General features: G+C 42.3%; 1 protein-coding gene across 2 annotated transcripts in view; it reads left to right on the plus strand.

The window, feature by feature from the left end:
• ADCY5 (adenylate cyclase 5) overlaps positions 1–22,632 on the plus strand; it is a 344,948-nt gene extending 322,316 nt beyond the window's left edge. The window contains exons 15-22 of one of the 2 annotated variants that reach the window (XM_032797047.2): positions 1,184–1,348; positions 3,076–3,251; positions 13,089–13,115; positions 13,957–14,089; positions 16,906–17,169; positions 17,744–17,948; positions 18,696–18,820; positions 21,567–22,632. In XM_032797047.2, coding sequence (XP_032652938.1) covers positions 1,184–1,348; positions 3,076–3,251; positions 13,089–13,115; positions 13,957–14,089; positions 16,906–17,169; positions 17,744–17,948; positions 18,696–18,820; positions 21,567–21,695 — 1,224 coding nt within the window. In that variant the 3' untranslated portion in view covers positions 21,696–22,632. The remainder of the gene's footprint in view (positions 1–1,183; positions 1,349–3,075; positions 3,252–13,088; positions 13,116–13,956; positions 14,090–16,905; positions 17,170–17,743; positions 17,949–18,695; positions 18,821–21,566) is intronic. The other variant, XM_032797048.2, reaches the window with a different exon arrangement.
• The last annotated feature ends 467 nt before the right edge of the window (positions 22,633–23,099 follow it).

Raw genomic sequence — 23,099 nt, forward strand, 5'->3', positions numbered from 1 at the left:
GGACTTACATGCTGCCTAGGCTTTGTGCTGGCCTCTGCACAACGTTGAATTTCACACTGACTGTAATCACTTCACAGAGATTGGAAAGGCTGCATTTTAAGTGAAACATTTGGATTTCTTTGCATCCAGACGCTGCTGCTAATTTCAGATGCAGAGAGAAAGATTGAATGTTCTTGATAGCCTCCTATTTTTAATTTTTAACTTGTGAGCTAAATTTATTTTAAACATGAAACTAAATAGTCTGTATGCTACATAAATCTGGGGGATTTTTAAGAGAAAATGGATGATCCTGTGATTAAGGCACTGGGCAGTCTGTTGGGTTTGGCCTCTATTGCTGGCACTGCTATAGTCTTCCTGTACATCAGTTATGGCTTAACTTTTAAAAGGGCTGATCTACCACAGATCTCACTGATTTTCATGAAAATAGCAGATCCTCAGCACCTCTTAAATCAGGCTGGTAGCTGCTCTATACCTGTATCTGTAAGATGGAGATAAACATTGTTTGTAGAGCAGTTTTAGTTTCTTGGGTAGAAGGCACTAGGGAAATGCAAAGTATTATTATGGTAACAGTGTTAGGGCCCAATCTTTCAAGACGCTAAGTACCTTGTAAGATTGGGTCTCAATAATATAACTATAAAGAAGCAGGTGTAGATTAAACGTGCTCAGCACCTTTAAGAATTGGACCCTTATTCATGGGCATTCTACTCAACAGCCTGGAGCATCTGGCCGTTGCCATTGCTAACCATTTTATGACAACATTACCAAGGCTGATGCAAACTCATTGCTTAATCAGACTTGTCATGAAGTAGTACTTAGTACTCTGTAGTACCAGTACTCTGCTGGTTTCTCAGCATTTTGTAGCAAATCTGCAACAGTGGGTTTTGTCTTGGTTCCAATAACTTTTGCTGTAGATGACCCCTGCTGCAGTGGGCTGAGTGATAGATTGCTAGCTATGAGAAGTTATCAGCATATCCCCTTTGTCAATACATTAGTTGCTACCAAGTATAACAGTGATTTGCACAGATAAGCAAACTTATTGTGGAAACTGGGGCATTGAATATATATCTTGTGTCACCCAATGTTTAATTCTATCGTTTTCAAGAGAATTTTTAAAGTGGATTGGTTGTTGGTTTTTCTTCTTACCTGTGCCTTTGTTTTTTGTCACAATCTTTATTTTCTCCAGTTCATGTGCAGCACTGTGGATCTTGTCAGCTGTGTGGCTACAGAGTATAACGTCACTCCCGACCAGGTGGACATAGGCCTTATCAGCAACTTGTCTTTCAAATACAGCCTGGGCATCTGGCAGGGATTCTGTGGCAGTTCCCTGCCCAATTGCAACTTCCCAGAGGTATTGCTTTAAAGAATTGATTGTAGAGCTGGATTTTAAAAGGGGCTCAGTTCTGTATTTACTCATGCGTGCATAAAAGTAACTAAATCTCATGATATGGGGTGAAAACTGTTCACTACAGGAGCCATGACACAAATTTCCCTTCGCAGCCATCATTACAGAATTGACAAGGGTCAACATTCTCAAACATGGAAGTTTCAAGTTAGGCACCTAAATCCATTTTAAGGCATCTAAACAGGTGTTCTGATTTTCAGAGGTGCTGTGCACTCACAGCACTTGTTGAAGTCAGTGGGACCTGCAGGTGCTCGGTGTAACAAACCACAGCTATTACATATGCATGCTGTTGTTGGAAGGAATGAACTGGAGACCTTCGCCAGAAAAACGCCTTTAGCTTTGAGTTAGTGGTAGTAGGCTTTTGTAGTCACTGGATCCAACCACTAGAGGGAGATATGATCACATGCATTCATGACATAGTTTACCAACATGCTTCAGTGGCTGCCAGTGACTTCAATAGAACTTTTTGGTACTCATCACCTCGGAAGAATAATGTAGGTGCCTAAATATGCATTTAAGAGCCTAACTGAAGGCACCTAGTTTGAAAACTTTGGCCTGGGTACATTCTGAGTTTCTCTGGAGTATCTGATATGGGCCGTGACTGGAAGCAGAAAAGTTATAATGGTCCAAGATTTGTAGCACTGAAGCAATCTGCTTTGAACTATTGATTTTTATTTTGCTACAGCAAAAGATATAAATCTTTTTCATGCCGTTGTACTTTACTGCGCCCTAAATCTGTTCCTTTTGGGCAGTTGTTCAAGATACTTCTGTGAGCGTTTAGGTCACAGCCATAAAAAAAAATTCTGTAGGAACTGAAAAGGAAAAAACTATGGTACAGGCGGTTGTGCTGTCTGGATCTTTGAGGTTTATGGGAACCTTTTCAGTTTTCTGGCTGATCCTTTAGGGCCCAATTGTTCAGGGTGTTACTGAGCCCCCAAGATGTGCTGAGTGCACTCATCTCCCATTGGAGCAGTTGGAGTGTAATTCTGATACCATTAAAGTCAATGGGAATTTTGCCATTGTCTAATCTATGGGGAGGTGGGAGCATTATACCACACTCACTACTGTAATTTGCAACATTTCAGAATCTGTGTTATGCCTTGTCTAAATGTATGGTGGCATAGAGGGTACCTGCACTCCGAGCCACAGTGAAAGCAGACTGTGTCCACTTGTAACTGCAGTATGGAGCTACACATGGCAGTGAAAGGCTGCAGCAGAAAGGGAGATGGCAGGGGAAGGCTCCAGCAGCTCCCCACTGGTACTGCAGGAATCTTTCCCTGCAGCTGGAGCCTTTCCCTGCACTGGGGAAAGGCTCTAGCAGCAGAGAAGCAGTGGGACACTATGCTGCTAAAAACAGCAATGCAGATGTGGAAAGCACTGCTTGAGCATGTAGAGGGCTGTGCAGGGTAAATACCGTAGCGTCAGGGGCAGTGGGTATAATAGACAAGGGCAGAATCTGGCCTTAGAATATTAGGCATTTTACTGTAATATTGTGATGGTGCTTTCTACTACCTCCTGGATACACACACACCTTGGCCTTCAGTCTAAGTGTTCATTTAGCTCAGGGGTAGGGTTACTACTTCCTCTATATGGTTTGTTATGTCTCTTAGTTTTGGTTTGCTTTGTCCTACCGAGTTATCTCTCTCCTGTTTTCTTTTTTTGTCTTTACACAGTATTTTACCTACAGTGTCTTACTGAGTCTCCTGGCCTGCTCTGTGTTCCTTCAGATCAGCTGCATTGGGAAACTGATCCTAATGTTGATCATCGAATTCATATATGTTCTCATTGTGGAGGTGCCGGGGGTGAACCTCTTTGACAATGCAGATCTTCTGGTTGCAGCCAACAGTTTGTAAGTGGATTTCATTTTCAAAATGTCTTCCATCATGTTGACTCCCAGTGATGCTTCCATATCACTAGGAAGACAGGATTTCTGAGTCTTCAGTGTATAAATTCTGGAACTGTAGTACCGACATGTAAATCACAACAAATTAAGGTTCCCTCACTGCTCCTATCCTCCATGCCATCTCACAGGCCTCTAAATCTTAGAAATCTTCTCCTGAAGATTAAACCTGGTTGTCAGGTTCTCGGTAATGATCAAATATTACTGGCAAAACGTAATTGGAATGAGTGTGGATTTTTTTTTCTTAAAATGGAGTCTGTTAGCTGTTCTGATTGCTAGCATAAGACTCTTCAACACTATCAAGACAGAAATGGCTACTTCAAAAATAAAAATACGAACAGAGTCTGAATGGCTCAGAGAGTTGGGGCTCATCAAACAGCGCACCACAGGCTAGGCTGTAAAGCTACTTTGCATTACTGTGCTGCATACAACTGTCCATGTGAACATTGGTACCACGCACTAGGAGTTTCAGTGGTCTTAGAGATACCCAGCTCTGGAATGAGAATAGGTCACTAGGGAACTTCTAGTGTGGGGCACAAGAGTACACATGGACCATTACTGCTTAGCATGCTCGTCCAAGGTAGAGTTACACCCCAGCCTACCATGCACTAACTATTCCACTAGGCAAGCCCTTGGTAATGAAATACTGGGGTGCTGGGTTTCACCTCTAGGTTGTTGCTTCAAATTCAGCCCAGGTTAGTAGGGAGTCAAAATTGCTATCAGCTGATGTCTGGCTGGTGCTCTCTGCCCTGTTCCTAATGTCCACATCTCAAAAGCCAACACCAACAGTGACATTAACTCTCAATCTCTGCAAATAGGCCAAGGACTAAGTGGGAATGAAAGCTATCCCTTTATATATCCAGGTGCATTGGACACTCCAGGTCAGGGCTTTGAAGCACAGTGTGAGGGAAGCTTGTACTAATGCTGCTGAACAAACTTCCTTCCACTGATCATGGTATCTCAAGATGTTAAGAGGAGAGAGAGGGGTGGGCGCACGCATGCGCGCACACACACACACACACTCTCTCTCTCTCTCTCTCTCTCCTGCTGAGTTGCCCACCACATATGCCATTGTTTTCTTACATGTTCATCTATCCTAATTTCACCACATTTGAGATGGAGACAACTACCTCACATGGATGGTTTCATGTCTTTTCTGAGGTCCATTGGTTCTTTCGAGCTGGGCATGCACAATTCTCATAACACTCAAAACCACTTTTATTAGTATTATTATATGTCCAATAATAATTTATGATTTTATGGTGTCAAGTATCAGAGGGGTAGCCCTGTTAGTCTGGATCTGTAAAAGCAGCAAAGAATCCTATGGCACCTTATAGACTAATAGATGTTTTGGAGCATGAGCTTTCGTGGGTGAATACCCACTTCGTCAGATGCATGTAGTGGAAATTTCCAGGGGCAAGTATATATATGCAGAAGCTAGAATAACGAGGTTAGTTCAATCAGGAGATGAGACCTGTTCTAGCAGTTGAGGTGTGAAAATGCAAGGAGGAGAAACTGTTTTGTAGTGGCTAGCCTTCATACTCTGTGTTTATCTTGAGCTGATGGTGTCAAATGTGCAGATGAACTGAAGCTCAGGAGTTTCTCTCTTCGAATACAATACAGCGGGCATGGAACAGTACCCTGATGATCCACAAGCACAACTGCCCTGCGGAGCTCTGTGCCTTTATCCTCACAACAACTTATTTCAAATTGATGACAATATATATCTCCAGATTCGAGTGGCACCGCTATGGGCACCCGCATTGGCCCGCACAATACGCCAATATTTTAGGCCAACCTGGACATGCTTCTCAGCTCTCGTCCACTCACGTCCCTTTTCTACCTACACTACATGATGACATCTCGATCATCTGGACCCATGGGAAGGAGATCTGGAAAAAGTCACCACAATTTCAACAGCTTCCACGCCCCACCATCAACCTCGCTGGAACCAATCTACACGGGGGTCACTTCCTAGACACCACGTGCAATTAAGTGGTGGTCACATTAACACCACCCTTACCGAAAACCTACCAAACCATATTGCCTACCTTCATGCCTCCGCTTCCATTCGGGCACATCAAACATGATCCATGTTCTACAGCCAAGCAGGCTGAGGTACAAGCCGCACTGCTCTTAACCCCTCAGACAGAGACCAACACCTACAAAATCTCCACCAAGCATTTCTCAAAAACTACAATACCCGACGAGGAAATAAGGAAACAGAAGCAACAGAGCCAGACTGTACCGAAGCCTTCATGCAGACAAACTCAAGAAAGAAACAATCAGGACTCCACTGCCATCCATACAGTCCCCAGCTAAAACCCCTCCAACGCATCATCGGATCTACAACCCATCCTTGGACAATGATCCACAACTTCACAGGCCTTGGGTGGCAGCCAGTCCTTGGCCCACAGGCAACCTGCCAACCTGAAACATATTCTCACCCGCAACTGCACACCGCACCCTAAAACTCGTTACCTCAGGACCAATCCATGCAACAAACCTCATAGCCAACTCTGCCCACATATCTACACCAGCTGCACTAATCCACACCCTAACCAGATCAGCCACCCCAATCAAGCGGTCATTTCACCTGCACGGTCCACAATGTAATTATACACCATCATATGCCAGCAATGCCCCTCTGCTATGGTACATCGGCCAAACTGACGTCTTACGGAAAAGGCATAAATGGACAACAAATCAGATATTGGAATGGGAATATACAAAAACCTGTAGGAGAAGCACTTCAACCTCCCTGCCACACTATGGCCAGACGTAAGTGCCATCCTGCAGCAAAAAAAACTTCAGGACCAGAACTTCAAGGAAACTGCTGAGCTTCAGTTCAGCTGCAAATTTGAACCATTCAGCTTCAAGATTAAAAAAGACTGTGAATGGCTTGCCAGAAACTACAGAACCAGTTCTCCTCCCTTGTTTTCACACCTCAACTGCTTAGAACAGGGTCTCATGCTCCTTGATTGAACTAACCTCGTTATCTCTAGCTTGCTTGCATATATATATATACTTGCCCCTGGAACTTTCCACTACATGCATCTGACGAAGTAGATATTCACTCACAAAAGCTCATGCTCCAAAATGTCTGTTAGTCTATAAGGTGCCAAAGGATTCTTTGCTGCTTTTATGATTTTATGGGTTCTCCTTTAAATTTTCAGTGAAGTCATTGCAAATAGTTTGTTAGCATAAGCAAACAAAATCATGTAGGCAGCCAAGTGGCACTCCTATCGCTTCTTTGCCATGTTCATTGTCAGCAGTTTTGGTGCAATTAATCTCTTTTGGGGTTGTTTTTTCCTTCTTTTAGGAGAAAATGTATCCCTAAATAGCTTTGCCTGTTTGAAGAAATAACATGAAAACATAATTAGGAGAAAAAAAAGCATTTTATACCCCAAAAAGGCATCACATTCTTGGTGAACCTAGCGTTCTGCAAGATTACAGCACTTGAAAGTGTAATTTACATCACTCCGCAATCAAAATGTGAGTAATAAGGTGGAGAAATCAGCAGTTTTTCCCAGAAAGAAATTTCTATGCTGCTGTATTCTCATTAAATGATTTTTGTTTCCACGAAAAGCTCCATTAGCAGCTAACACCCCAAAGCATAGCAAGCCATTTGTGTCTTATGGGAGATGGGTAGTCAGTGTACAATACACAATCTAGAGATGTACCACCATGTCCAGCTGACATAAAAAACACTGCTTCATGATACTTTAATTGGACTCCCGTTGTAGTTATATAATTACTGTCTAATCTGCAGGCTTTAGAGTACATTCACTAATTAGGAACTATGCAGATATCACTTTGTACAAACCCTCCCACCATGCAAGCAATTGAAGACTGATAGTAATGGACTGGGCATTACTAGACATGACTACAATGACACACCAGTATCATGACACTTGAATTAAAACTAGAAGAGCAAAGCTAGTGTTATGTAAGACTCATCTGCCATGCAGGAAATAAAATTAACTTCATAGAGTCATAGCTTTTAAGGCCAAAGGGCATCGTTATGATCATCCAGTCTGACCTCCTACATGACATAGGCCAGAAAACTTCACCTGGTAATTTCTGCATCAAGCCCAAAGCTATGAGCTATAAGCATATATTTTAGAACGACATCCAGGCTTGAGATGGAGTGTACATCATGTTCCTGGGTAAGTTGCACCAGTGGGTGATTCCCCTCAATTTTGAAATTTTCATTTTAGGTTTATTCTGGATTTGTCTAGCTTCAGCTTCCACCCATTGGATTTTGCTGTGCCTTTTTCTCTACACTAAAGATCCATCTACTATCAGAAATCTCTTCCCCATGTAGGTACTTGTAGACATGATCAAGTTATCTCTTAACCTCCTCTTGGATAAACTAGATTAAGCTTCTTCAGCCTTTCATTATAAGATTTTGAACTGTACTTGTAGCTCTTTGCAGAACTCTTTCCATTTATCAACATATTTTTTGAAGTATGGACACCAGAACTAGATGCAGTATTCCAGTAATGGTCTCACTAATGCTGTACGCAGAAGGTAATACCACCTCCGTACGCCCACTTGATATTCCTCTGTTTAGTCATGCAAGCATTGCATTTGCTGACTAGCTACAGCACTGCACTGGAAGCTCATGTTTAGCTGATTATATGCCATAACCCCTCAGTCCTTCTCAGAGTCCCTGCATACCAGGATTCAGTCCCCCATCGTGTAAATGTGAACAATGTTCTTTGTTCTTAGATGTATGACCTCACATTTTGCTCTGTTTAAAATGCATATTCAGAGCTGGTTCTAGAACTGGCTGAGCAGGGCAGTTGTCCTGGGCACCAACTTTCAGGGGCACTTGACTTTTTTGTCCCCTCCTCCACTGATTGGCTGGCCATTTTTTTTGTTTTCTCTGCCACTTTGGGTCGGGGCGAGGGGGTCGCTGAAATTGTTTGGTTGGCAAAATGCCTAGGGCTGCTCCTATGCATGTTGCCCAAAGAAGTGCATCTTATCAAGTGATCCTGCTTGGTCTGTATTACCTACTTGTTCCCATGATTAATTACCATCCAAAAATGTTAGTGTTATCCGAATACTTCACTAGCAGTGACTTAATGTTTTCGTCAGATTGTTGCTAAAAACTATTAAATAGCATGGGGCCAAGAACAGTCCCTGTGAAAGTCCACTAGAAACAGCCCCTCCTTCTTCCAATAGGAGTAGTGGAGGCAAACAACCAAACTAGTTTTAAGATGGAGTTTGATACGTTTATTAACAGGATTACTTGATGGTGTTTTCTATGCTAGCAGGGGACCGGACTCCATGACCCAGGAAGTCTCTTCCAGTCCTATGACTTGTTTGCCTGTGGATAATGCTTCCCCATTTACAATTACTTTTTTGGATCTGTCAGTTAACCAGTTTTTAATCCATCTAATATGGATTACATTGGTTTGGTGTAGTTCTTACTCTTTTATCAGAGTGTTATGTCAAAAATCACCTTTATAACCCAAACGTTGTAATCACATCAAAGAACAGCATCAAGTTTGTTTGACATGGCTTATGTTCCATCAAATCATGTCGACTGCCTTTAATTAAACTACTATCTTTTAATTCTTTACCAAGTGCATCCCCTATTAGCCTTTCCATGATTTTGCTTGAGATTGATGTCAGACTAAGCAGTCTAGGTATCAGGTGATCCCACTTACTTGTTTTAAATAGTAGCACACAAGCTTTTTTCCATTCCTCTGGAACTTCCCCCGTTTTCCCAGATTTGTTTGTGATGGTTTCTCAATGTGTCCGGGATTGTGAGTCACCTGATTATCCCCCTTCCTCAGCCAGAGAGAGACTTGCTGGTGCTAAACTGGGTGTCATCTCCCTGACATTCTCAGTCTCTTGACCACTCAGAGTCTCCTCAGGGCTCTGCCACCCCTTACTTTGCCTTGCAGGTTAACACTTGGTGTATTTCAGTCCCTGAGCTCCTCTTCTGAAGTGTCCCCTGGTAGTGTCCAGCCCATGTCACTGGATACGCACAATAACTATTCCCAAGGGAACAGTATTCACACAGCTTCACTGATCAGGTCCGCAGCTTAGGATCAGGTCCTTTATAGCACCATAGCATGGAGATATAGTGAAACAATCATACGTTTATTATCAAAGATTAGGATTTAAGAGATGCTGAGTAAGGTTAATGGAAACAGGAATGGTTACATATGAAATTAAAAAGTATAACCCGCTTCTTGGAGTCTAAACTTAACTTTAACGGCTAAAATCCTTGTCTAAAGCTCACCTAAACTTTTCTCCCAGCATCATCAATCCACGTGGCTGGATCCACTGTTTATGGGTACAAAAGCCCCATCCTTTGTGCGCCCTCCATGATGGACCAAGATGTGTGCTTTTGCCTTCCCCTTATGTTCCCCCAAAGTCAGTGATTTTGTCCCGAGTCAGTAAAACCCTCTAGGGACTGGTCTACATTGAAAACGTACATAGGCGTAGCTATATCTCTCAGGGCTGTGAAAAATCGACACCCCCTGGGAGATAAAGCTGTACCACCAACCAAGCCTCCGGTGTAGACATGTTGACAGACAGATTCTTCTGTCGACTTAGCTACTTGCCTCTTGGGGAGGTGGATTAACTACAGCGATGAGAGAACCCATCTACACTGATGCACTAATGGAGTGGTTTAAGTGGAGACAAAGCCTGTTTTTTGTCTGGGTCCTCTTGAATTCATGATGACTTCATATGTTTCTGTTCTTTATTAGCATTCAGTTCTAACCAGTGATGGGAGGACCGTTGTGAAACTATACAAGGCTTTATTTACATGTAAATTAGCTGGCCATACAAACACCCCTGTGCTGAGAGAGAACCTGTCCCTGCTGGTGACTTAGACCTTTGATACAGAGGCTCAGGCTATATTTTTTGTACATAACTTTTTAAATATCATCAGTACATACATTTCACATTGATATTAATGCGCAGCATGACACCAGCTTTCATTTGATGCCTAACAAGACACTATGTGGGAGTAATTACCGCAAAAGCAGCGTATTAGGTGTAGTGAGTTTGTCAGGCCTATTAGCAGTTGTTGACACAGAGCAGTGAGCCCTTGGCCAGCAGGCACCAATGGGTTTCTGTGTGACATTGTTACAATCTAACAGTAATGACTGAGCGAACTTGGCCGAATCTTTCAATACTTATTGAATGCCGGTGTTCCTGAGCACCCCAGCCGTCAGGCTGACCAAGCACTTGCATGTATATGTTGCACCCATCTAATACATGCCTCCTGGCTGAATCTTTTGTCAGAGGACATTCCTGAAGTCTCAAGCTCAGGTAAGGAAATCTCCCCGTGTGGTCATCTCCCCCACAATCCCATGTAACTCGTCCTGCTTTGCTATGCCAGGCCTGTTAGTGTGAGGTTCCTAAGTCACCTTATGCCTGTGTTGTGAATTAGAGCAGCTGAAGAGCTACTCTCACTGGGAGTCATACAACGAGCACCCCGATGGCCTCTTCCGTCTCTCACTACACCTATCCTGTGCCAGGTAGATCCTCGCCACAAGAGAGAATCTACCCCCCTATATAGCCACTGCCCTTAGATGGGAACTACACTCACCTGGTGGAATAGTACATTTTTCTGCTGTTCCAATCGGTGCAAACGCTGTAAAACACAAAACACGAGTCTCCCTCAGCCTATTAATAGAAAGACATAGTTTGCGGCAGCAGGCTTTTTTTGTTCACTAGGACTTTATTATAAAATCACCGTTTCACTATGATTCACAGCCAAGGGTAGCAGTCTCCAAAGCTCCTGAACTGTGTACACTGATACATACAGCCTGGACCCTGTTTATTGCTTGTGTAGCAGAGTGAGTGGCTAAGAAGTTTGATATGAATAACGTGCAAGATAAAGACATACTTATGAATCAAAATGAGAGGGACCCCTGGTCTCAATACAGCAGAAAATCTTCTGTAAGAAATAAGATTAGGGAACTGAATGTTTTTTTCACTATGCTTCTTGGGTTTTGGTGGATTCTCTCTCTAATTCTAGAGCGAGAAGTCAAATATTCTTAATTCATGTCTACACTTAAAAGTTACATTGAACCAGCTATGTCACACCCCCTGAGCGATATATTAGCTGATCTAATCCCTGGTAGGAAGAATTCTTCTGTCAACCTAGCCACTGCCTCTCAGGGAGGTGGATTAATTACAGCAATGGGAGAACATCTGTTGTTGTAGCGAGTGTCTACACTGAAGCGCTGGCAACTGTGCTGCTGCAGTGGTTTAAGTGTAGACATAGCTTTAGTCTCAGTATAACACAAATTGCAGACTAATTTAGCACAAAGTATTCAGGGATATTGTAAGGTCTCAGGGTAAGGTTATGTCATCTGATTTGCCTGTAAAGCACCAAGCACACCTGTGGCACCATAATACTAATCATTGATTTATTTTTGTGTAAAGAGTTAAAAAAAGAAGAGATACCTATATTGGGTGCTAGACACTGAACACTCAATTCATACTACAGCCTAGCCCCAGCAACATGAAACAAACAATCAGACAGGAACTTGCCAGCCAGCAACTCACAGAAAAGTGCCTTGCCACCCCTTCTTTGTAAGAGGAGCATACTCTCTGCCCTCTCCAGCAACTCTGGTAAACTGATGTCTTTTGCAGCCTACCCAGCACAGTATTAGTAATGCAAACTGGTGTCTAAAGTGGCCCTTAAAGTTTACTTCAGTGTTTCTCAACCTATTTACCATGGGGGGGGGGGCGCATATGCAGCTCTGTCTGTGTTATGTGAGCTACATCCACACAATATATATATATATATATATATACATATACTACCTGTGTATGGGCTTGAAGATGTCACATGGGCCACAGCTGTGTGCTGATTGGGTGCAGGTGGCCTGTGGGCCACAGGTTGAGAACCACTGGTTTACTTAAAAGAAGTCCCTGCTCCTGCTAATGTTCATGTGTATAGTGAGGACGCTTGCACTAATGTTATAACATGGTTCCACGTTGGTAACTGAATGCCTTGCAGGATGGGGTGGGCAGTGCTAATGTGCTTTTAGATGCTCCAGAGATATCATACCATACAACATCTCATGTGTAGCAATCTCAGGCATTCCTGCCCGAAGTATTCAAAATCTATTTGAAAATTAGATGCAATGAATGTGTATGACAAGTGTGCTTATTCCTGAACCAGTGATGTCAACAGAAGGTTGCCTCTAGCTTCAGTGGGTGGAAGATCAGGCCCAATTAGCTCCTGCCACGACATGGTAGCTACAGCGCAAATTGATGATTCCTGTTACAACACACTGACATTTGCAATAATAACAATTAAGTAAATTACCATTATTATAAGCTTCTTTTTAATATTAAAGAATTCATGAATTGGGAAGATGGATCTGGTAGTTCAGAACATCTTTTTCCAAATCCCTCAGCTTTAAAGCAAGTTGTTCTGCTGGATTTAGTGCAACAAATTGTCCTGAAACATGCACAGGCTTTTGCCAAGCGCCTTCCATTGGATTTTAAATCCAGGACGGCCTTCTGAAAATTAACTTTCCCAGTGATCTTTATACATGATGTATGTTTAATTCACACTCTCACTTCAGGGGAAGTTAATGTAATAGCATCATTCTGCACCTTTCAGTTTAACTACTGACCAGTAATGACATACTGTTTAAAAGGATTGTAGCGCCACCCTGTTTTAAAACTGCAGTACTGTAAAGAGATTACTCAGTGATGTCAAAAAGACTTGTGTGTTACTCCTGAAGAGATCAAACCAAAAAAGTCATCTTAAATATGTCTGATTTTTTTTTCCAGTGAGTTCTCTAATGCAACATCAACATGGTGAGTTTCTTTCTTTTCACATTTCATGCCAAAAATTGCCTTTTAAAATGTTCACAAAAATATAGTAGCAGCATGTTTGAGTCACAGATCGGAAGACTGCCACTAGTTCTCATCATTGCTTCTATGAGCTGGCACAATGACGTATAGATACTTTAAAGGTGCTGAATGTTGACCAGGCATGTATGCCTGTTCTTGGAGTGTATTCTGAAAGGGATGATGCCAGTTAGCTACTGATCCAGATTGTAGATTTTGTTTTTTAAAAAAGATTGAAGGTTTTATTTTAATTTCATAATTTTAAATTCAAAAGGGGATTGGGGGGGGGGGATGGGAGGTATTTTAAAATTTCCATGAAGTGTAACTTTTTAATAATTGTAAATGAAAGAGCCAGCGAGATTGATTAGATATAACCACACAGAATTGAAACTGAGCAGGCTAGTTTCACTGTCCAAGCTTAATTGGGGAAGGAAAAAAGCATAAATGGTGCTAAGTAAACCAGATTTTTAAAGTTATTTCAGTTTTACGGAGTATAGTGTTCTGTTAGTGGCTTTGTAGAGATGACTTTTATATTGATGATGTCCCTTTAAGAAGTTAAATCTAATCTCCAGTTTCAGATGTCATATTTGAAATCAGTTATCAACTGCAAAGGTTGCAAGCGACCACAAGTATTGTTCAAATGGCAAGTCAGGAACATTCCCTCCACTGTTCTTGCAAAACAAACATTAGGTTGCACAACTGTGCCCTCAAGAGAGAAATGTTGCTTACAGTTACAGCTTCTGTTCTTCCTGGTCAGGAGCAGAGGGCCAAGAATATTCACAGACTTCTGTCTTCTTCTTGACTCTAGCTCCCCAAAAGCGTCGAGAGTGGCACTGAAGATTGTGACCCCTATCATCATAACTGTTTTTGTCCTGGCATTATATCTGCATGCCCAGCAGGTGGAATCTACAGCAAGGCTCGACTTCCTTTGGAAACTGCAGGTGGGTGGGTGCTGTATGTGTTTGATTAATGCACTGAGCTTGTGTTTCATAATGCAAAACTATTGCGTTACAGTGATGGACAGTGTGATCAAATCCCCATGAATTCGAGCTGGACATTGCCTTCAATCCAATAGACCAATAATGCTCTTCTCTTCTGTAGCATCTTTCATTCAAGGGTCTTAAAGCATTTGATGTACTTATCTACAGGGATGCTACGATACTTTATTGAGATAAGCCTTATCCCCGTTTTACAGCTGGCTAAACTGAGGCACAGGCAGGTTAGGCCACTTGCCAAAGGTCACGTAGCAAGGCACCGTTTGTTTTCTTTAACCATGCTGCTGAATTCTGAAATCAGAGGCAGGCAGCAGAAAGAGTCTGTACAGCTTTCAAAAGTTATCAGACACCTATGCTTCTTTTAGCCCTTGATCTCTATGTAAACAAACACAGAAACCACCTCTGAAATATAAGCAGAAACTAAGTTGGGTAGACTTTAGTTTGCAGCTTTCAGAGGTATGGTTGTCGGAGTTTGGGTATATTAACATATTTAGAGCCTATGAATGTTTTATGGTTTAATTTTTTTTAAAAGGCAGGACAATTTTACAATCCCTAGTAACACAGCTGAGCCAGTCAGGATAATAACCAAGGTAAATCCATCAGGGTACAAGATGAATGAATGTTTGAAGAATTCACAGTGGAGTTTTCAACTTTGCTGTCACATAAAGCATTGGAGCTGGCTAGATGCTTTATAGTTTTTTCCCTTTTTCAGTCAAATAGTGGACTCCTGCTACCAGACTAAATGGATTAAAATTCACATAGCAAGATATCACACTAATAATAATAGGATATTTACATAGTGCCACATATAGCTTCAAACCTCTGTACAAGCATTAACTAATTAGTGCTCCCTTGGGAGGTAGGTAAATATTATTACCTCAAGTTTACAAATGAAGAAACAAAAGAGAGGTGAGGGGACGTGCCCATGGCTGCTCCACGATTCAGAACAGAGCCGAGTTTAGTATTCAGGATTCCCATCCTGTGCTCAGTCCTTCGATCATGTTGCTTCTCCAGATGGATCAAAGCGTTTTCCATGCAGGAAAGCAGACCCAGTTGGCCCTTGTAGATTCAATGTTCTTGTGTTTCATGTCAGACCTGGAAATATCACATTCCAGAAGTGGCCTTATTTGTATAAATCAGGTTCATAGTGTCAGGAGGCCATCGCTGAAGTCCTGGTTTCTAGAGGAGTGAAAGCACACATGTACCTGGGACAGCTGTTTGGTGTTGCTGTGAGCAGGGCAGTTCTGTGGTTATTGTGTATTAGCCACATGATTCACACTTGCTACCTGTACAGATTTCCTTCTTTCCTTCTTTCCTTTTGTAATTTTTCAAGGGAATGGGGAGGGAAGAAAGCAATTACCGGATGGTCATGATGGAAGAGGCACAATATATACAGGTCTGATGCCGTTCTCACAGGAGCATCTCCAGTGAAATCAGTGTTCAATGACTGCAAAGCTGGTACTAATTAGGTCTACAAGGAGAACTCAGAAAGATTATCTGTGAAGTCTGAGTCATATAGTGAGCTTATACTCTTATTTTATTGTATCCGCCTCGTCTTATGAAAGTACATCCATCCAACAGCTTCCATTTCATCTAAATAATACTCCAAAAATCCATTTATGCTGGGCCGATATCCAGAAACTAACACCCCTCCTCAACCTGCAAACTCTTTCAACCCAATCTCCCATCCATTCAAACATACTCCTCCTCTTCTGAAAATACCTGGGAAAGCAGGTAGACTTTGCAGACTGACCTGAAGGTCATGTATTCCAGAATCTGGCTGGCCAGCACAGGGTGGGCTGGGCATTGCACTCCTGTGGTGAAGATCTCTCTTATAATACAGTAATTGTTAACAGGTTCGCTGAATGTAGACCAGACCAGAGCTATAGACTAGCTTGATTTTGTGTAAGCTCAATTGTAATTACATTTCATGAGCATCATATGTATTGGCACACCTCATGCAAACTGAGTTTCCTTTTGTTTAGTTGAGTAATGAGCTTTTGTGAGGGGGATTACATTGCAATATCACTTCTGCAGTCAGACTTGGAAGGAGATATCCTGGCAATGTACTCTTGAGGCACTGTGCAGATGGTTAGGAGGAAACCCACACAGTTCAGTACTGTTAATGTTTTGGATCTGTATGCAATAAGATGGAGACAGGCTTTGGAGCAAACCAAACAACTTGGTTTCACACACACCCACCCCTACTACTCCCCCTCTGGCCTCCCCAGAACAGGCCTCCTTCTGCTATCCCTCCCTGCACACCCACTCCTGGTACCCCGTGTAAACATCCCTGAGCTTCCTCCACTTCCATCTCCTTGCACAGGCCTCTCAGCCATACAGCTCCAGCATCTCCTGCCCCCTCCCCACACCCCACCGTTCTGGCATTCCTCCCCACCCCCGTCCTTCTCCCCTCCCGTATACCAGTGATAGAATTTTACACTGACCTTTGTGCGGCTGTAAATAACTACCGAAGGGGCAGGACAGCTTGTCTTTAAAGATTTTCAAGGTCTGGATTGCCCTAGGACAAAGGGTACAATCCTGTGAGGTGCTGATTCCACTCTGGCCCTATTGAAATGATCTCCTTGTGGGAGCTGAGCAGCCTCAAAAACAGAGCAAATGTTTACACCAAGTATGACCATGTTTCTAAAGTGTATTAATGTTCTGCTCTTTGGTTCTGTGAGCTCATTTGCAGTTCTCTCTCCTCCCAAGTAGTAACTAGAATGGCCAGCACGACTCTCTCTTTATCTTTTCTCAACTAGGCCACTGAAGAGAAAGAGGAGATGGAGGAGCTACAGGCCTACAATAGACGCCTCCTCCACAACATCTTGCCCAAGGATGTGGCAGCCCATTTCCTGGCACAAGAGCGGCGAAACGATGAGCTGTATTACCAGTCCTGTGAGTGCGTGGCTGTGATGTTTGCCTCCATCAGCAACTTTTCAGAGTTCTACGTGGAGTTAGAGGCAAACAACGAAGGGGTGGAATGTCTGAGGCTCCTCAACGAAATTATTGCAGACTTTGATGAAGTGAGTGAGACGCTATCCAGACTTTTAATCTTGCTAGAGTTCTACTGACAGAGCAAACAGAATCAGTTCAACCCTTCCCTCATGAGAAGGAAGTCAGCCAGCAATGGGACAAGTCCAGTCGTCATCACACACATTCTCAGTCTTTAACCTGTTTTAGTTTATAGTCACTTTCTTTTCCGTACCCTCTTCTACAGCACCAAATAATTTCCCTTCTGTTGGGCACAGACGCTCCCTGAGTTATGCAAACCCAACTTACGGAAAAATTTCCGTAAGCTTCCCCCCCCCCCAATAATTTTTGGAAATACGTTCCTGACTTATGCAGAATTCAACTTATGCAAGGTGTTTCGGAATGGAATTCTTGCTTAAGTCGTAGAACTTCTGTATTGCATATTGTTACCTGGCTGGAGCTCCATGGACTCTGACCACATCCTCTCTGAGTCATGGACACACTTGATACAATTTTTCATAGTGGATGTGCCGTGCCAAACTGGATTGCTGTAAGGATGAATTGAACAGCATCTATTCGTTTGCATCAAGTCTTATTCAGTAACTTTGCTCTCTTTCTGTGAAACAGATAATAAGTGAGGACCAATTCCGTCAGCTGGAGAAGATCAAAACCATTGGCAGTACATACATGGCTGCTTCAGGCCTCAATGACTCTACTTATGACAAGGTGGGAAAATCACACATCAAAGCTCTGGCTGACTTTGCCATGAGGTTAATGGACCAAATGAAGTACATTAATGAGCATTCGTTCAACAACTTCCAGATGAAAATAGGTAAAGTATTTGGAGGTTACAGAATTAATTTTTACTGATGTTCATTCCAACCTGGCCACTTCATCTAGAGTTAAAAGTGCAGCTTAATTTATATTTAAAACCTGCAAGTTCGCTGGTTCCAATGAATCCAGCCTGTGATGACAGAAAACTAGTTATGATGCTTTTCTTTGGTCCATATAAAATGGTGTCTGTCCAGTTCTTTGAGGACAAGTGTCCACATTATGAAAAGCACCACTAGAATTGGCACTAATAGGGAAGTAACATTGGCAGCAGCAAGGCCAAAGATTGAATAGTCACAGAGGCTCTTTCTGTGTAAAGGTTGAGGCATGCTGGCATCTGGGCAATACTGGGAATCTTTCATTGTTGCTGCCCCTGATACACCTGCTATATAGACACAGATTTCAGTCTCAAGGCCTGTCATTTTATCACCTGACTTGGACATTAAATTTCCATTAAAAAATAGGAGAAGTCATGAGAAGAAACGTGATATTTAGGCTGGGGACATCATCAGGACTCTGTATCATCACGTAGAAGACCCCGTTCTTCCCTGTGGCTTATACGTCTCCCAGTCTTCCCACAGCTTTAAAAAACATTATTGCACAGCTGGAAGGTTTTATGGATTATTTCTGGATTTAGAAAGGGAAATGCCTAGCCCAGGAACATTCATATATGTGCCTGATGAACAGCCTGCTCACATGACTCCTAAGTGATGGACCTGAAGCACTGGGATTTCTTTTCTGTTCCTAGGGTTAAATATTGGTCCTGTGGTAGCTGGGGTGATAGGCGCACGCAAACCTCAATATGACATCTGGGGAAACACAGTCAACGTAGCCAGTCGAATGGACAGTACAGGTGTTCCTGACAGAATTCAGGTGAGTTTTAATTAACATAAAACATATCATGTATCTCATTTCATCACTTTATGCCAAACGTTTAGACAGTAGGGTGAGAGAGGTGAACTAGCACAGTATTGGGAGCCTGGAATCCTAAGTTCTGATCCTGAATCCTGTGGTCTTGAGACAATTCATTCATTTCTCTGTCTTTCTGTTGGGGGTTAGTATGCTGTAGGGATGTTGTGAAGGTTAACGTTAAAGCACTGGGGGAAGTGATATTAGGAGGCAAATTCTTTATTGTTGAGCCCCATGCAACTAGATAATATGTTAACACCTATTGGAAAAGATGGCATCCAATGAAGTAGGATATGGCTATATTTCTGTTGCCACACAACCTCACTGCTAAAGAACAAGGAGAATCTTAGAGTTATTTTGGTTTACTAGGACTTGCCTCACAAATTTGTTTCTGTGAATACTGTTATCTGTTGTAAGCAGCATTTTCCACAAACTATAATGTCCTTAATTTTCTCTGTCACAATGATGCCCTGTATTCTGTGAAGACACATATATACACTCTTTCTTCAGAACTGTAGAAGGATTTCAGACAGGCAGGGGGTGAGGACATTTCCCTAGAGAAGCGGAGAGAAAGAGTAGTTTTAAGGTTAATGCAATCTTTCTTATTCTAATCAAGGTCCGTGTTCAGTGTTCAAAGAGAGTGACCTTTCCAGCAATTCATTTCCATTGTCACATGGCACATACAGTTCTGTTTTCTCTAAAGAGTTGAAGCCACTGTTGTGTATCATCATTCCTCAGTACCATACTGCAGAGGTATAAAAGTAATAAGAGTAAATGATGCAAAATCCAAGTGAAGATTTTTGTGCTTTTTTCCAGTTAAACTGAGAGTTAACTGGACGACTATTTATTAAAACTTTTCTACCTAAGAATATCCATGAGCAGTTTTCTCTCTAGACTAGTGACTTTCCAGCCCTATGAAGGTAGAAGTGGAAACATTTAAAGCCAGAGAACAGAGCATGAGAAAATGCTGTAAGGAAAAATTGAGCAGAGTCTGTAGTAGACCAGATCTTAACAGGACTTTGTCAGAGCTGTTTTTTCAAAGTGACCATATTTTAATGAGCTGCATTGTGAGCTAGTAAATACACGGGTATGCCATATATACAACACGACAGTCAAGGAAAAAAGGAGAGTTCAGGAAATTATCAGACTCTTTGCCCACACTGATAGTTAACACAATGAGTGCAGGTAGATTTCCGGCTCTATCAGGCAATGGAAGATCAGTGGACTGTTGCAAGAGGATGATTGGATCAGCTCTTCTGTGCACAAATGTCAGGTGATAGGCCCTAAACTGAAAGGATTTGGGGCTAGCTTTTCAGAGGTAGCTAAGTGTCTAGTGGGATTTTCAAAAGAGCCTAAGCAGGCTAGAGGTCTAATTCCCAATGAGTTTGGTGCCCAAACTGCTTCTTTAGGCAACTAAATATCTTTGAAAATTTGGCCCCTTTCCCCTTGAAAATGTTTGTCTATGTAGTAAATGGTTATATTTGAATGGCAGCTGCCTTAAGCCACGGCATGAAACAGGATAGTGCCCGAACAATCCTTGTCGTCTTTTCACCCAATTTGATCACCAAGTGTGTTTCCAGTTTGATTGTTTGCAGCTTTCTGAGAAATGACATGAGTCATGTGTTATCCATCTAACCTATTTAAGGGCTTACTTCATAGGGTCCACAATTTAAATGGATTTCTAACCTACTTCCCTAACAGCACCCTACTTCCACAGGAATACAGCCAAGCATTTCACTTGGGTTCTAGATGCAGTAGCTTAGTACTATGACTAAGGCTACGAATTTGTCACAGAGGTCACTGATTCTGTGATTTTTTTGGGGACCTCCATGAGTTCTTCTGGGACAGGGCTATGGAGCAGAAGCAGCTGCTCCCAGAACAGTTGGCTGGCAGCCAGCCCTGAAGCAGTGGCCCCTGGAACAACTGGCAGCAGCTGGCTCTGAGCCCACTGGAGCAGCAGCCAGGATAGGGGCTGCCTGAACAGCTGACCAGCAGTCAGTCCCGGTGCCTCCAAACAGCTGGCCAGCCCCAGGCCGGTCAGAGCAGCAGTTGGGGTTGGGTCAGTCCCCCAGGGCTGGAGCGACAATGGTCAGCACCTGCCACAGGAGCAGCTGCAAGCCTAGGGATTTTTGTTGATTACTTTTACTAAAAATACCTGTGACAGAATCTTAACTTTGACTATGACTTACCTTTTTCATATTGTGACTGCGCCCCACGCCCTTAATGTAAGCAGGTACTGGAGACATGAAATGGGGTATTTCCTTCCCCCCCTTTCTGGGACCATGACCCAGCACTTCACCTGGGTTCTAGAAGCAAGCTTATAACTGTGACTTACCTTATTCATATTTCCCTTGTAGCCTGCCACCCCCAAGCAAATCAACTTCAGCAGAATACTGGCTCCATGAAGTGGAATTGCTAGTAATTTCTTTCCTCCCCAACCCTAGCATCATGACCTTCAGCTGGAGAGCAGCTGATGTCCCCAATATGACCTTGAAAATCATTGTTTGCAGCTTGTAGCAGTTCCGTAACTTGTGCTGGCCACCTTCCTATAAACTGGTTGATACGAGTAACAGAATTTTAACAAAACAAAATATTACACCCAAAATTAATTGCATGTGTGGATTACGTGGCTGAAGAGAAATGGTGTAGAGGTGGGGGCGAGCAAGTTTACTGGTTCTGCTATCGCTTCTAATCTATTGTCTCTCTACAGGTGACCACAGACATGTACCAGGTTTTAGCAGCCAACGGCTATCAGCTGGAATGTCGAGGGGTGGTTAAGGTAAAAGGTAAAGGAGAAATGACCACCTACTTCCTAAACGAAGGGCCGCCGATCAGTTAGCAGCAACCATGGCACAACTTTAAAAATGGCATTTGCACGGAGAAGAATTGCTGTTTAGCTGTGGACCCAAAAGTACAGCGCAGTTGCATTTCTTCATGCAAACAACTTTAGAGCATGGTTCTGACAAGCAAACGAACTTTAGCCACATGCCATGCAGTGCAGAAGAAAGAAAACACTGTGGAGTAATTCCCAGTGGAGTGCTAAATCGACCAAAGATGCATCTCTGTGGAATTCCCAGATAAAAGAAATGAATTTGGGCTTTGAAAATGAAGCTGCTGCACAGGACATAAAGATATTTAAATATTTATTGAAGCTACACAAAATTTTACTGGGTTGAAGGAATGTATGATTCACTACAAAGCATTATTTAGGAAAGGATTTGCACTCCTATAATATTTCTGTTCCATACGGTCAGCTCTTTCAAGTGTACCCCTATTCTTTTATTAGCTGTTTGATAGGCTTTCAAAATTAAAAGTGACCCCCACTGTTCTACACAAAAGGCCTTTCAGAACAGCATCAGTAATGTTTTTAGGTTGAAAAAGACAGCTTGCCCTATAAAACTGTCCCCTTTCTCTTACATGGCTAACAGCCTACTCTTCTGAATAGGATTGGTACACCTAAGATCAAGATGAGGAAACATGGCTCTGCAAACATATTTATTAAATGAAAGTCTTCTGTGCTCTTCTTTGGTATATATATATATCAGTTTACACATGAAAGACTAGATGAAAACAAGAGACAGACACTTTCGGGGGAACCCCCCCGCCAACTTTCTTGTTTTTGTATTTTTTATTTTGTAATATTGAAAACATGGAGATCTAACAGATATACCAAATTCTATATTTTGTAAATTATATATATTAGGAAAAAAGTCTGTCCACACCAGCGTGTGGTGGGTTGTGTATATATAACCTGCAGAACTATGTAACATTCCGTGCATTATTCTCTGAATACAGACTTGGCAGTTTTCAGATTAAGAGTAAACAATCAAACAACAGTTGATGAGGTTGCAGGCCGAGTCAGATGCATTTTTAAGTGAAAATTCAGAAAACCCTACAGAAGAGAAAAAATCAAGTACAATAATCATTACAAACAACTGTTCATTTCAGGATTCAAGATGCGGTTGGAGGTGATAGAGTGCAGCGAATGGAAGTAGGATGCATGATAAATAACTGCGCTCTTGAGAATATCAGACAAGGCTAACAGGGAAGAGCACTAAGCAAATTTCATCTGAAGGTAGCAAAAACTCTGTCACACTGGAACAAAAATAAGATCATTTTAACAATTCCTTTAAAATTGTTATTTTCTCACAGCAGCTATTAATAGAATCCTGATAATACAAAAAAGTGTCCAAGATACTTGAAGTGCCATTTGCCTTTACAAAGAACTATGTACTGCACTGCC

Source organism: Chelonoidis abingdonii, chromosome 10, assembly GCF_003597395.2.
Source record: "Chelonoidis abingdonii isolate Lonesome George chromosome 10, CheloAbing_2.0, whole genome shotgun sequence".
Lineage (NCBI taxonomy): Eukaryota > Metazoa > Chordata > Testudines > Testudinidae > Chelonoidis > Chelonoidis abingdonii.